This window comes from Odocoileus virginianus, chromosome 27 (genome assembly GCF_023699985.2).
Source record: "Odocoileus virginianus isolate 20LAN1187 ecotype Illinois chromosome 27, Ovbor_1.2, whole genome shotgun sequence".
Taxonomy (NCBI): Eukaryota; Metazoa; Chordata; class Mammalia; order Artiodactyla; family Cervidae; genus Odocoileus; species Odocoileus virginianus.
Window position 1 is genome coordinate 17,691,772 of NC_069700.1, and position 13,717 is coordinate 17,705,488.

General features: G+C 43.4%; 4 protein-coding genes, 1 long non-coding RNA gene and 2 other non-coding genes across 7 annotated transcripts; 4 read left to right on the plus strand and 3 right to left on the minus strand.

The window, feature by feature from the left end:
• Nucleotides 1–3,554: 3,554 nt before the first annotated feature.
• Nucleotides 3,555–4,546, minus strand: H3C8 (H3 clustered histone 8). The gene has a single exon (XM_070456270.1). The coding sequence runs from the start codon at nt 4,047–4,049 to the stop codon at nt 3,639–3,641; it is 411 nt and encodes a 136-aa protein (XP_070312371.1). The 5' UTR covers nt 4,050–4,546; the 3' UTR covers nt 3,555–3,638.
• Nucleotides 4,547–5,814: 1,268 nt separating this feature from the next.
• LOC110143292 (histone H2A type 1) lies at nt 5,815–6,327 on the minus strand. The gene has a single exon (XM_020902919.2). It carries the CDS (start codon nt 6,272–6,274, stop codon nt 5,882–5,884), a length of 393 nt encoding a protein of 130 aa, XP_020758578.1. The 5' UTR covers nt 6,275–6,327; the 3' UTR covers nt 5,815–5,881.
• Nucleotides 6,328–6,648: 321 nt separating this feature from the next.
• Nucleotides 6,649–7,103, plus strand: LOC110143294 (histone H2B type 1-C/E/F/G/I). The gene has a single exon (XM_020902920.2). It carries the CDS (start codon nt 6,669–6,671, stop codon nt 7,047–7,049), a length of 381 nt encoding a protein of 126 aa, XP_020758579.1. The 5' UTR covers nt 6,649–6,668; the 3' UTR covers nt 7,050–7,103.
• Nucleotides 7,104–9,830: 2,727 nt separating this feature from the next.
• Nucleotides 9,831–11,783, plus strand: LOC110151757 (uncharacterized). The gene is made up of 2 exons (XR_002318158.2): nt 9,831–10,355; nt 11,416–11,783. It is a non-coding gene; the product is annotated as an uncharacterized lncRNA (long non-coding RNA).
• LOC110151756 (histone H4-like) lies at nt 10,731–11,253 on the minus strand. The gene has a single exon (XM_020915179.2). The coding sequence runs from the start codon at nt 11,239–11,241 to the stop codon at nt 10,789–10,791; it is 453 nt and encodes a 150-aa protein (XP_020770838.2). The 5' UTR covers nt 11,242–11,253; the 3' UTR covers nt 10,731–10,788.
• A 235-nt stretch (nt 11,784–12,018) lies between the features above and the next one.
• TRNAM-CAU (transfer RNA methionine (anticodon CAU)) lies at nt 12,019–12,090 on the plus strand. The gene has a single exon. It is a non-coding gene; the product is annotated as a tRNA-Met (tRNA).
• Nucleotides 12,091–13,435: 1,345 nt separating this feature from the next.
• TRNAR-UCG (transfer RNA arginine (anticodon UCG)) lies at nt 13,436–13,508 on the plus strand. Its single transcript has one exon. It is a non-coding gene; the product is annotated as a tRNA-Arg (tRNA).
• Nucleotides 13,509–13,717: the final 209 nt, after the last annotated feature.

Sequence of the window (13,717 nt, forward strand, 5' to 3'; positions counted from 1 at the left end):
ACAACATCTGAATTTAATGTATTCAGGAAACTGGAGTAAGATTTTTTTGGGGGAAAATGTGTAAACTCACTGATGAGCTATCCAGAAACTCCAGTTTGTGAGAGAAGAGAAAGTTGGTTCTATCTAGTTGGCTTACAGACCTGTGGCCATCATTCCAAGTAATGCTCCCAACATGGGACCTTCACAGTCATTGTTTCCTTTGTGAGGAATGATCTTTCTACAGAAGTATGAAGATCCCACTCCCTTCCAGATTTCATACCACTGGCTTTCATGTCTCATCTCAGTTGTGAAGGCTTCCCCACTTAGCCTATTTAAAATGGCAACTGTCCACTACCCATCTCCCACTCTATGACAGTCCTTAATCCCCTTGGACTCTTTATGTTTTCTTAATCCTCTTGACCTGCCAGAATATTGTGTTGATCTTTGTTCATTTTCTGTCGGTGAGCTCCACACAGAAGGATCTCTGCCATGTTATGCACTGTTCTTTCCAGCACCTAGAACATTGTTGAGCACATAGTAATCACTCAAAAAGGTTTTCATGAATGGATGGATGAGGTAAAAGGAAAATATGCATGTAACACAAAATGCCCTCCATTCTCTAGCCCCAAAGATAAAATCCATGACAGATTTAATAAAATGAACCACTATAGAAGGTATTCCCCCTCACTATGCTCTTTCTTCAACATAGTATTTGAGCTAACAATGGCATCCCCAACCCACAGAGTTATTGTGAGGATTAAATTAAATAATCCATGCAGAAACTCAGTTAGACTTTGACTTTATAAAGTCATGAATCTTTTACCAGCTGGACAGCTCCAAAGGCCATTATTGTTAGCATCTCTTTTCTGCAATTGACATAACAATCAAGAGTGCTATATGGAGCACAGCTTGGATTCAGCCAGATCTGCTACTGACTGAAGGACCCAGGGAAATAAAGCTGGAGAGCTCACCATTTTCCCTTATACAGAAACTCTTTGCCTGGTTCTGAAAGACATTTGAATTCACAACCCAAATAAATCCAGTTTGGTACCTGAGAGCAAACAATGTGCCTGTGGTTATAAAACTAGTAAATTGAAGTATTATGCTATGAATCAACTTTAACTCCAAAGGTTTATATTTTATGAATAATTTTCTCTTTTCTCCCTAACTATAAATCTCCCAGATCAGCCTCTATTTTCAAGGTCTGAATAGCACAAAATGAAGAAAACTGGGCTTTGATTTTTGTGCTGGAGCACAGTTGAGCCAACGAAGAACCACTCCAGTATTCTTGCCTGGAGAATCCCATAGACAGAGGAGCCTGGCAGGCCACAGTCCATGGGATCGCAAAAGAGCTAAACAGGACTGACTGGGCACACATGCAGTAAGAATAAAGCAGAACCTGATTAAATGAGAGAAAAGGACACAAAAACTCCTGTGTTCAGCTTCTCTCAAGTTCTTCCACTTCACTCAGAGCAAATGCTAAATTCTTTACAGTCGTATACAAGCCCCTACAGGATCATGCTTCCTTTCATTTCTCTCCTTTTTAGTCACCTCCTGCAGTGCCCAGCCCTTTCCACACAGCCACCCTAGCTCTTCAGCATTTCCTCCTTTTTCCCCAGCTTGCTTCTTCACCTTTCAGCGCTTTGCTGAGATAACTAGCTTCTTAGTGCCATCTTCATTGGTCACCTTATCTAAATTTCAACTCTCCATAAAAATCCTTATTCTTGCTTTATTGCACTCATTCTCACCATCTAAGATATTACATATGATATTTGTTTATCTGATTTATTGTTTATCCCAGAGTCAAATATAAATCCCATAAGAGCACAGAATTTTGTCTGTTTGGTTCTCATCTGAGTATATTCCCAATGCACAGAACAGCATCTGGTACTGTTATAAACTCAATAAATATATGTGGAATGAATTAAACATATATCAATCATAGATGTTGTTTGTTGAGAGAGTTATCATGACATCATAATTAGGTTTTAAAATGGTAGATGTATATTAAAATGCTAACAGAGGAAATGATATAATTTCCTCAACAGTCTTCAAGGCAACAATCAAGGTAGAAGGGGAATAGATAAAACATATTTGCCCAGTGTTGGTGATGTTAAAGATGGGTAAACTTTTATCTCTACTTCCATATATTCTCAAATGTTGCATAATAAAAAAATTGAGAATGAAATTATATGGGCAAGGGGAGATAAATTGACAAATTTTTAAAAGACTATGGAGAAGTCTTTAAAAGACCATCGGAAAGCCCAAATAGGACGTTGTGCTGATCTGTACAGGAAAGACCCAATGTGAAGACAAAGACAGGACTAGCAGCTAAGCACAGCACACAACACAGATCCAGGGTAATACTCCTTGTAATATCCCTGAAAACCTGGTAATGTCAACTGCTGAAGGCAGCTCCATTTCTCAATATGCTGCTGGCTGTGAAAGTTGCTTGGTCTTGTCCGATCCTGCGACTCCATGGACTACAGTCCATGGAATTCTCCAGGCCAGAATGCTGGAGTGGGGAGCCTTTCTCTACTCCAGGGGATCTTCCCAACCCAGGGATCAAACCCAGGTCTCCCACAACGTGGGCAGATTCTTTACCAGCTGAGCCACAAGGAAAGCCCATTTCTCTGTATAGACTCACATTCTCAATATAGACCCTTAGGTGTTATGTGCCATTGAGAGAAATTTCAATTTATATAAATAAATGTACCTTGCAAATGCTTACTCCTGGTAAGAGTTCACAGTATGCTTTTCTTGAAGAGACCAAAACTACCATCCCTCACCCCACTCCAGGTATAATTTATTTTTTTAAACATGACTGACAAATAGACTTCTGAAACTAGCATTCATAAATCTTCGTACAATGTAGACTGTGACTCGGTAGACGTGAGTGGGGTCCAAAAACCTACCATTTTCAGTAAATTTCCAAATGATGTTCATGCTGCTAGTCGCAGACACTTTATGAGTGGTGAAATTGTAGAAGTCAGCATGGCTCTGCCTTGACTACTGCCGCCAATAAGCTTATCAGAAATACTGATTGATATTTTTTTATATAAGTCGCTGTCAACAAACAATGCCCTCACTGCTCTCTGTGTAAAACGACCTTTTATAGGGAAGTCAAAACTGTCTCACTTTGAACCTGGATGTGATTGGAACTGAGCAAATTGAGGTTTCAGAAACAGGCAGCAAAAGCAAATGCTCTAGTTTCTCAATTGTCAATATTCAAATATGTAAATATAGCTCTAAAAAGGATAAACAGGAAACCCACAATCACCTCCACCCAAATTCAGCCTTGTTTTCTATGTGCTCAAGTAACCCAACCTGACACTAACACCACGCAAAAATAAGGTACTTATATTCACTTTCTGAGGCAGAAACCAACTTACTACCTTCGAGAAAACTTGGCACACTACCAATCGACAGTACCACAAACCCAGCCAAAGGGAGGGTTTAAAGCTGCAACCGACTAGATCCTTTTCTGTCTTTGAAGACACCCTTTAGAAATAAGATTTAAACATGTCCAACTTTAAATCTACCTGCATCCCGAACCAAAACACTCAAGACACTGATTTTAAAATGACAGCTGTTTTAAAGAAATTGTGGGTGGCTCTTAGAAGAGCCTTTATCGTTGGAGTGAGGAAGTTGTGGAAGCTTTATGCCCTCTCCCCGCGGATGCGGCGGGCGAGCTGGATGTCCTTGGGCATGATGGTGACGCGCTTGGCGTGGATGGCACAGAGGTTGGTGTCCTCAAAAAGCCCCACCAGGTAGGCCTCGCACGCCTCCTGCAGCGCCATCACGGCCGAGCTCTGGAAACGCAGGTCGGTCTTGAAGTCCTGCGCGATCTCACGCACCAGCCGCTGGAATGGCAGCTTGCGAATGAGCAGCTCGGTGGACTTCTGGTAGCGGCGGATCTCGCGCAGAGCTACCGTGCCGGGCCGGTAGCGGTGCGGCTTCTTCACGCCGCCGGTGGCCGGCGCGCTCTTGCGGGCCGCCTTAGTGGCGAGCTGCTTGCGCGGCGCCTTGCCGCCGGTGGACTTGCGGGCTGTCTGCTTAGTACGAGCCATAGCGATACACAGCGAAAAAGACTAGCCAAGTATCTACAAAGATTGGGTTTATATATACTCAGAAACAGTCTGATTGGTCTTACTCTAGTTCAAAACTCCCGCGAAACAACTCCATTGGCTGAACAGTCACTGAAGTGATTGGTCAATTTCTAAAGATTCTGATTGGATGAATTCGTTCACTTTTCGATCCTCCTTTTTGTTGAAGCCTGCTATCCAAAGGAGCTAGTATTCTAGTTCTAAATTCAGGGCTTCTCAAACTGTAAATAAGGAACTACTTGAACATCGTGAAAGATGCCTGTTTTGATTCAGATCTATGTAATGGGGCTGAAATTCCGAGCATCAAGCTTTAGAAACACTTTTACTTGTATTCTCTTTTCTTCTCAATGGTTAATTTTTCAGTTCTGAATTTAGATTGCCCTGGACAGTCACTTCCTAGCTCCACTAGTAAATCACAGGGAAAGCGACAGGCCACAGATGAGTGGTAAACAAAAATACAAAGAAAAAGAAAAATCATTTACTTTCCCGCGGTGGCCAAATGGGATTTATGCTTCAGTTTGTTATAGCAAATACTAGTAGCCTCCATTTTAGGCTCTATTCTTAGAGCCCACTCTGACAGATGGTTTTCTTTCTTGCTTAACCGCACTTTGATTACTTTATGGTTAAAATGTATTATGCACTTGGTGTTTACTTCTCCGAAAAAACACCTTTTGTGAGCATATTTCATTCCAGAAAGTATCGGTAGAATAAGTTCAAGGACCACCGGAGACAACCACCCGGGCCTAACTTAACCAGCGTTGCTAATTTTGAAATTTCCCTGAAGTGAAAAAGAGCACAAACTTGCATCCTTACCGACGGCCCTATTTCCCATTCCTAGACTGTATGTTTTCCAGTAGTCATGTATGGACGTGAGTTGGACTATAAAGAAAGCTGAGCGCCGAAGAATTGATGCTTTTGAACTGTGGTGTTGAAGATCCCACCAGTCCATCCTAAAGATCAGTCCTGGGTGTTCATTGGAAGGACTGATGCTGAAGCTGAAACTCCCAATAGTTTGGCCACCTGATGCGAAGAGCTGACTCTAAAGACCCTAATACTGGAAAAGACTGAGGGTAGGAGGAGAAAGGGACGACAGAGGATGAGATAGTTGGGTGACATCACCGACTCAATGGACACGAATTTGGGTAGGCTCCGGGAGTTGGTGATAGACAAGGCCTGGGGTGCTGCCGTTCATGGGATCGCAGAGTGGGAAAGACTGTGCGACTGAACTGAACGGAGACCGTATAAAATTTCTTGCTTAAAAAAAAAAAAAAATTCTTCCTACTCTATCTCAAGGGAAAGAAGAGTCAAAGCAATAAAAGCAACCATTTTCTACTTCGCCCTAACTGTCGCCAGGTTTCCATTCGGCACCAGTGAACAGCAATTCATTTGAAAAGCCCGCGCTGATCCCAGCGTTCCTTTCGTTTTGCTGTTTCAAAAGACGTAGCCCGACATACCAGACCACTACCCGCATTTTTTGGCACTATACAAATGTATCCTTTTTCTCTAGAGAAACAGCCACTCTAGCTTTTGTGAACGTTACCCTTGCTCTTGAAACTACCCACTTTCCTGTATAAATTCACTTCCCTGAATCACATTTGGAGCAGTCCCGTCAAGGAGAAAAGATAACTTCGGGTAAAAATGCCGTAGGTTCTATCCAATAGCTTTAATCTAAGTATTATAACGCGAAGACGGGAATACTGTTTACGAGCTCTTTTTCAATGTGAGAATGTGGATGGCTCTTAAAAGAGCCTTTGGGTAAAAGGTTGTAGCGACACACAACTGAGATCTAAGTAGGTTCACTTGCCCTTAGCCTTGTGGTGGCTCTCGGTTTTCTTAGGCAGCAGCACCGCCTGGATGTTGGGCAGGACACCGCCCTGAGCGATGGTGACTTTGCCCAGCAGCTTGTTGAGCTCCTCGTCGTTGCGGATGGCCAACTGCAGATGGCGCGGGATGATGCGGGTCTTCTTGTTATCCCGGGCCGCGTTACCCGCCAGCTCCAGGATCTCGGCCGTCAGGTACTCCAGCACCGCCGCCAGGTACACCGGGGCCCCGGCCCCAACCCGCTCAGCATAGTTCCCCTTGCGGAGCAGCCGATGCACTCGGCCCACGGGGAACTGAAGCCCGGCCCGTGAGGAGCGGGTTTTCGCCTTAGCGCGTGCTTTGCCACCCTGTTTTCCACGACCAGACATAATGAGACACCACAAACAAGCTGAGACCCAGAAAAATGGATTCTTGAGCCACAAGAAGCTAGGTAATTATACTCTCCGGAGGTTTGGTAAAACAGCCTATGCGATTGGCCAAACACAAACTTAAGCCAATCAAAAGCCAGATCTGAAACAACACCGCTGCTAATTTACATAGGGACTTTGTGGTGAAAAGGTCAAATTATGTAACGGTGAACTAAGGGAAGAACCAATAAGAGTTTGCAATAAAGAGCCTATCACAGGTTAGGATGAGATGAAAAGACCAATCATAAATTGTAATTATGCCATCCCTCATTTGCATACAGGCCAAACAAATACTAAGATCGTTTGCTTGTGGGTGTATTTTGTGTTCGCCTCCTGGTCCTGTGTGCGTTTTGCGATGCCTGAGCCAGCCAAGTCCGCTCCTGCCCCGAAGAAGGGCTCCAAGAAGGCGGTGACCAAGGCGCAGAAGAAGGACGGCAAGAAGCGCAAGCGCAGCCGCAAGGAGAGCTACTCCGTGTACGTGTACAAGGTGCTGAAGCAGGTCCACCCGGACACCGGCATCTCGTCCAAGGCCATGGGCATCATGAACTCCTTCGTCAACGACATCTTCGAGCGCATCGCGGGCGAGGCGTCGCGCCTGGCCCATTATAACAAACGCTCGACCATCACATCCAGGGAGATCCAGACGGCCGTGCGCCTGCTGCTGCCCGGGGAGCTGGCCAAACACGCGGTGTCCGAGGGCACCAAGGCCGTCACCAAGTACACCAGCTCCAAGTAAATTTCGTCACTTGAAACAACGCAAATAATTCAAGGCTCTTTTAAGAGCCACCCACGTTGTCTCAAAGGATCTGTAACTCTCCAGACTGTATTAAAATGGGTAGGTCAAGTAGTGAGAAAGGTAATATACAACCATTAGGGTAAAGGTTTCTTACCATTGTGGTGTGAGGAAAAATTATGTCTATGCCCCAACCACTAATACCAAAGAAGCTAATTTTGAGAAGCTAATTTTGAGCAACACTAATCCTGACCGCAAAAGTTCTAATTTGCTACATATTAGCCACGTGTGTTTGTAAACGTCTGTTAATAGAAAGGATGTCAGTTATTCTAAGCTGGCTATTTTTAAGAAGCAGGAAAATCTCTTAATACTTAGTAGAAAACTGTGTTTCCTAAAAAGACATTTACATTTATAAAGTAAGTAGTCCATTTGTAAGCATGTTTCCCTTGCTTTACAAGGAAGAAAATGTCCAAATGTCTAGAATCTTTTCTTATGTTAAAGGATACTACTTAAATCTGCATAACAATCTTACCAATGTTTACATTGCTTTTCCTGGTTACCTCTGAAAACAATTGACTACCCTCTCCCATCATGTATTTTTTAATCTGAAGATGGTATTTTTAAGGTGACAGCCATTTTGTAGTCTTCTCAGTTTTACTGGGGATCTCCAGTGTACAGAGGAGGTAATACAAATTAGGTATTTCAGTTTGTCTTCCCCCTGTTGATATATTTTGTATCAATTAGACCAACCAAAGAATATGGACAGAAAGAAGGGGGAAATTTTTCTCCCTATGTCTACACAGACTTTTGTGAACATTAAATGTTACTACATTTTGTCATGGTGCTTGTGAAGGAAATTCCCTAAAGCCTACATGTAATTAAAGCATTCATTTCTCACTTTACATGGTTAACTGTAATTACAGTTTTTAAAAAAATGTATTCTGGAAAGCAAATATGTATATTTAAGAAATAGATAAGCATGGTTTAAGGGGAAATCCCCCAGCATATTTAGCCTCTTTGAACGCTAAATTTTGACATGGTACTTAAACCCTTTGCGAGCATTTCCTTACCTCTAAAATGGGAATAAGAATTAACAACTACTATGTGATATGGCTGGGGTGATCACTGAAAGAGCCCGTAGGGTGGTGCTGGCACAGAGAACTCTAAAATATTAGCTGTTGCTAAAGCAGCTAGTTGCAGTTCTGGGAAGTTGCCGTCGGGTCTGCCCACTTTAGAATCTCAGAATCCTGAGGCTTTGAACAAGGCAGTGGGCTGGAAAGACTACTAGCATTTAACACCAAGTTAGGATTCATTGTCTAGCACTGTGAACAATACAAACCGCTTCTAACAGGCCTGCCCCTGTTGAAAAAAACAATTCTTTTCCCTCAACAGTTTTGAGGACAACTTAGTGCCTGTGACTCTAAGTCTTCCCTGCCTTTGATGGCCAGTTCAAACAACATATGTGTAACTTTCCAGGGATTTTCTCATGCCTCGCTAGGATTAGAGGTATTTTTAATAGTCAGATGTGTTGGGTTCCAAGGCCATAGCAAACTACTCACCTCCATTTGCCTCTCAAACTTGGTCTCTTTTTTCTCCACACCCCCTTGGCCTCCCTCGGCTCACCAGATAACTCCCTTGCTACCTCCAGGCTTTGCTACTTAGTCCTCTTTCCATTTGGAACTTCACTTTCTCAATCTCTTTTCCCCAAGCATCACTTACAAGTAAAGCCTTCTGGTGGTGCTGGTTTAATCCCTGCATCGTGTCTGACTCTTGTGACCCCATGGACTGTATCCCACCACGATCCTCCGTCCACAGGATTTCCCAGACAAGAATACTGGAGTGGGTTGCCATTTCCTTCTCCAAGGGATCTTCCTGACCCAGGGATCAAACCCGCATCTTCTGAATTAGAGTCAGATTTTTTCCCCAAATCTTCCTATGTCATTTAAAGTACCATCTCCCTCCTCTACACTATAAAGTTTTGCCCAGCTTCAGTTTTATTCATAGCACCATCTAACAAACAGTTTTACCTGTTTTGTCTGTGCCCCTTCCAACAAAATATAAGCTCCATGAACTTAGAAATACTGTTTTGTTCACCATTGTTCACTGCTATAATTCCATAGCATCGAACAGTGCCTGGTACATGACAGCTGCTCAATTTTGTTTGTTAAATTAACATCATTGTATGAATTTATCTCCTCAAATCAGTGCCTTAGCTCCAATAACATCTGATTCTTTTCATATTTAAACACCAGAGCCCATATCTTTGAAAGAGATGACATTCCAAATGACTCCATTTGATTTCTGGCTTTCAAAGTATCACCCTACAAACTACTTGCCAGCCATAAGGAGGAGAAATCAGATTTTACGAAGAAGCTATTAATAATTATTCTAAACCAATGACTGACCTAGATAGAACCCACATAATCCCCTTAACAAGTGACCCTGTTGTACAATAGTATTTACATACAATGATCTATAACCTGTTCCTTGACTAGAGAATTAATGTTATTTCAGTCAAGTCTAGGGAAAATCAGTTCTACTTTGTAGGACATACAGGGTACAGAAATCAAGGAAAATAACCCCATCAGGAAACAAGCCAAACCAGGAGGACATTCTATAGGCCAGGTCTACATCAAATCAGTCAGAAAACTGAGATCCAGGAAATCTGGAGAAAACATGTATCAATGCATTAAGAGACCTGAGACGGAACAAAAGGTAAGATTGGATCTTCCTCTGAACAAACCAGATCTCTAAGACATTTAAGGTATAACAAGGATTTGTTCATGTGTACCGACTATTAGGTATTTAATTAGGCAGTAAGTATACCGGTAACTTTTAAAAACAAACAATAACAAAAACAGTGCATATTTCCTTTGAGGTAAAAAATCCTGATGTCTTTATAGTACTTTTTTTGCTCACTTAAGCCTGAGTGCCATTTATGTTGCTCATATAAAAACATACTTCCTGTCGACTTTTCAAATTTTTCAAACAGGAATTCGGACTACAATGTCCTCTATACCTAATACATGGTAGCTCTCCCGGCGGGTCCATCTTAATTGTTCCCTCAATGCATGGGTACAAGTTTTCGTCAGCAGAGCCCAGCAGCAGAGCCCAGCAGCAGCAGCACCACACGCCAGCCGAGCCCAGAGGCGCGCCCCCGCTGAGGGGAAGACCCGCCCTACTCGTGAATTCGCCTTTGTTCCGAGTCTTGCTTCCCGCCGCGGGCGCGGGCTTTCTTTGTTCCTCTGCCTCGCCGCCATCTTGAGCACAGGCCACCGCCGGGGGAGAGCCAGGCATCGCTACATCGCGGTGAGTGTAAGCCGATTTCTCTGTAATACTCAAGTACCGTGGATATTCGATTCCAAGTTCGAAATACCCCAAAATTAAGAAAATCTTTCTGGGGTAGACTGTCTCATAAAACGTTTAAACGCGCCGAAATTATACCTAAAACTACAGTGAACTTCCACCTCTAAAACTTCCTGCGTGTGTGCGTGCTGTCATGTCCGACTGTGCAGTCCTATCCATGGTATCATCTTGGCAAAAATAATGGGGTGGGCTACCATGCCATCCTCCAGTGCTAGGTTCCGAGAGGTAGGCTTTGTTTAGGAGAAACTGAGCATGTGAGATGTGCCTTAGGAAACAGAAACAGCAAGAAGTGCTAGCTAGCTCTTTCATCGAAATATGTGGGCGGCCCTGAAAAGGGCCTTTGGTGGAAATATTAAGAACGCTGAAAACCGGCAACTTAACCGCCAAAGCCGTAGAGGGTGCGGCCCTGGCGTTTCAGCGCGTAGACCACATCCATAGCGGTGACAGTTTTGCGCTTGGCATGTTCGGTGTAAGTGACCGCATCGCGGATCACGTTTTCCAGGAACACCTTCAACACCCCGCGGGTCTCCTCGTAGATGAGGCCAGAAATGCGCTTAACTCCTCCACGCCGGGCCAGACGACGGATGGCAGGCTTGGTGATGCCCTGGATGTTATCGCGAAGAACCTTGCGGTGACGCTTAGCGCCGCCTTTTCCAAGGCCCTTCCCGCCTTTGCCGCGTCCAGACATGGTAAAGCTGCTAAGAGAACTTTCAAAACAGCACCGACAAAGCAGAGGCAATTCCTTTATATGAGCGGGTTCCGGACCGAAGTGAGAACTGAAATCGCTTTCGCGGGCACATTCATTTAGCCTGCCAGCCCCTCCCCTCATGACGCAGTTCTGGGTGACGTCATGACAACTTAGTCCCCGCCGACCGAGCGGGCCCTTCGCTGAGGATTCTCTTGTGGATCCTCGTTCCTTAAGTGGGAATTTTCGAACGCATTTTAAAACTGGGTCAGACTAAAGAAGTTAACATTTTTTTACTAATTCTGTTTTGCCGCTTAGGATGCTTTGGGACGGTTGCACTGGAGCCTTGGCCCACATGACCGGAACTGCTGTAACCTTCGTTGGAAATTAGGGCCCCGCTTTACCTCCACGTTTACGGGGCCTTCAGCACTGCTGCTCCCTCCCGGTAACAAAACCCCTTCAAATCGAAAGCCCTCTCCAGAGAAGTTTAAAAGTTTCAAGACCTCACCTTTTCCATCAGCAAGCCAAGGGAAATCTAACCAAAAGATTTTTTTTCCCCAATGGCAAATACATGGTTGCTTAGCGAGCCTCCGATAGAAATCTCGCCAGCCGCGCGAACCAAAGTTCCTCTCACATCTTATTTTCGTTTTCTTCTCTGATTATTAAAGCTTGTGATTCTCATTTAATTATCTAACCATTCCTCCTTCTGCGCCCAGTAACTTAATTACGTATTAATGTTTACTTTTCTACTCCTTGTTTTCTCTGATTCTGGTAGCGACATTAATCCAAGCTGTCGGCATCTTGTAGCCAAAGTATTGAAATAAATACCCCACCCCGCCCCCGCCCTTACAGTTTTCTAAAGTTAGAGGCGTGCTTCCTAGTACAGTTAAGGATATTATTAGTAAGCTATTTGAGCCGTGGAGCAGAGTGGCGCAGCGGAAGCGTGCTGGGCCCATAACCCAGAGGTCGATGGATCGAAACCATCCTCTGCTAGGTTCACTTTTTTCTGAACTCCCACTAGAAAATACCCTGAAAATAATTGTGAAACCGTTTCCGTGATTTCTTCTGTTTGCCAAAGTAACCGTGTTATTATTGTCTCCACTTTTCATGACAGCGTTCATCGTCTTGTGATGCTGCGAAAGTGCTGAATTAAAGAGAGAGCAGGAGTGGAAGCCCAGATCTTGTTATGCTTCCTTCTATTCATAATTCAGAAAGCACAGTTGTTTGTAAGAAATTGAGGCTATTTAAAGTGACAAACTAAAAATCTCCTGGGCCATTCCTACGCAGATTCTTTGCAACTACTAGAGTTTTAATCTTCGGAGTAAATAAGTAACAGTTTGAGACACAGTGCAGAGTTTGGTGACCTTAGTTGTACGCTGACCTGAGAAGACCACTTCGGCCGCTACTGTAAATGTGTCTCTACCCTCTACCTTCCTTTTCAACCTCTAATAGAACTATTCTCAATGCTTATTTTTTAAATATATGTGTGGACTGTTTTATTTTTTTTTCCTCTCTCAGAAAGGATTGCTATTCAGATATTTATGTTACATACTGTGCTAAGAACTAAGAAAACTCATTAAGTAGCCTAAAGCATAGATATGCTTTTAAAACAATATGTAACTATATATAGTACACCTATGTACAGTACAGATATTTCTTTAAAAGATTGTACACTAAGTGCAACGGGGGAAAGGGAAGATGATGTTTCCAGTAGCCCTATGATCACCCAGTAGTTGGTGATTCGCTGGAAGGATTCACATGAATCAAGATATATCCAAGGTTAAGATTTATTACAGCAAAGAAAAAAGTGTAGACACAAAAAGGAAAAGATATACACAAGCAAATACTACAGAAGCCTTCTTTGTCCTCCATCTTCAAGGATGACACGGACACTCTTGCTTGCTTGAGTGGAAAAGTCATGAAAAGAAAGACACCAATCATGCTCAAAAATCATTTTGGCTGAATTTCCAGGCCAATAATTTTCTCAAAAATAAGATGGAGTCTCCAACAAGGCTGTGTGTGTGTGTGTGCGTGTGTGTGTGTGTCCACTTCATGTGTGTGTGTGTGTGTGTGTGTGTGTGTATATGCAACGTTTTGGCATCCTTTATGTGCCATATACTCCCTCCATGGAGTACCCAAGACCAAAATAATTGTCAGTTCTTATCTTTCACAAGGCGGTACTCCTTGGTCCCAAATAACCCCTGTAATCTCGAATTTCCATTTTTCTAAACACAGGGCGCGGGTGGCGCGGGGACCATTGCCTTTTTGCTATCACGCAGTTTTCACGAATCGGGACCAGAAAATTTACTAAGTGTCTCAGGAAGCGCCTGTCTTCGGAGACCACGTGGCCTAATGGATAAGGCGTCTGACTTCGGATCAGAAGATTGAGGGTTCGAATCCCTTCGTGGTTAGTTTTGACTTTTCAATCCTGTAATAAAATTTAATAGCTATGTCTCCTGGATAGGCGATCGAAAACCCTGTGTTTACTGTGTCTCAAACCTTTTTCTTTCTGCCCTATTTTTAAGAGGTTATTCTCAAAAGCCTTCGGAGAACCAGAGTGAAGAGTGGCTGGAAATCAAAACTCTAACAAAGCTTCCAATAATTTGGGGGCCCTCACGTT

Excerpts from the sequence above, each read along its gene's own strand:
- H3C8 (XM_070456270.1), bottom strand. The coding sequence starts at position 4,049 with ATGGCTCGTACTAAGCAGACAGCCCGCAAGTCCACCGGCGGCAAGGCG.
- LOC110143292 (XM_020902919.2), bottom strand. The coding sequence starts at position 6,274 with ATGTCTGGTCGTGGAAAACAGGGTGGCAAAGCACGCGCTAAGGCGAAA.
- LOC110143294 (XM_020902920.2), top strand. The coding sequence starts at position 6,669 with ATGCCTGAGCCAGCCAAGTCCGCTCCTGCCCCGAAGAAGGGCTCCAAG.
- LOC110151756 (XM_020915179.2), bottom strand. The coding sequence starts at position 11,241 with ATGAGGGGAGGGGCTGGCAGGCTAAATGAATGTGCCCGCGAAAGCGAT.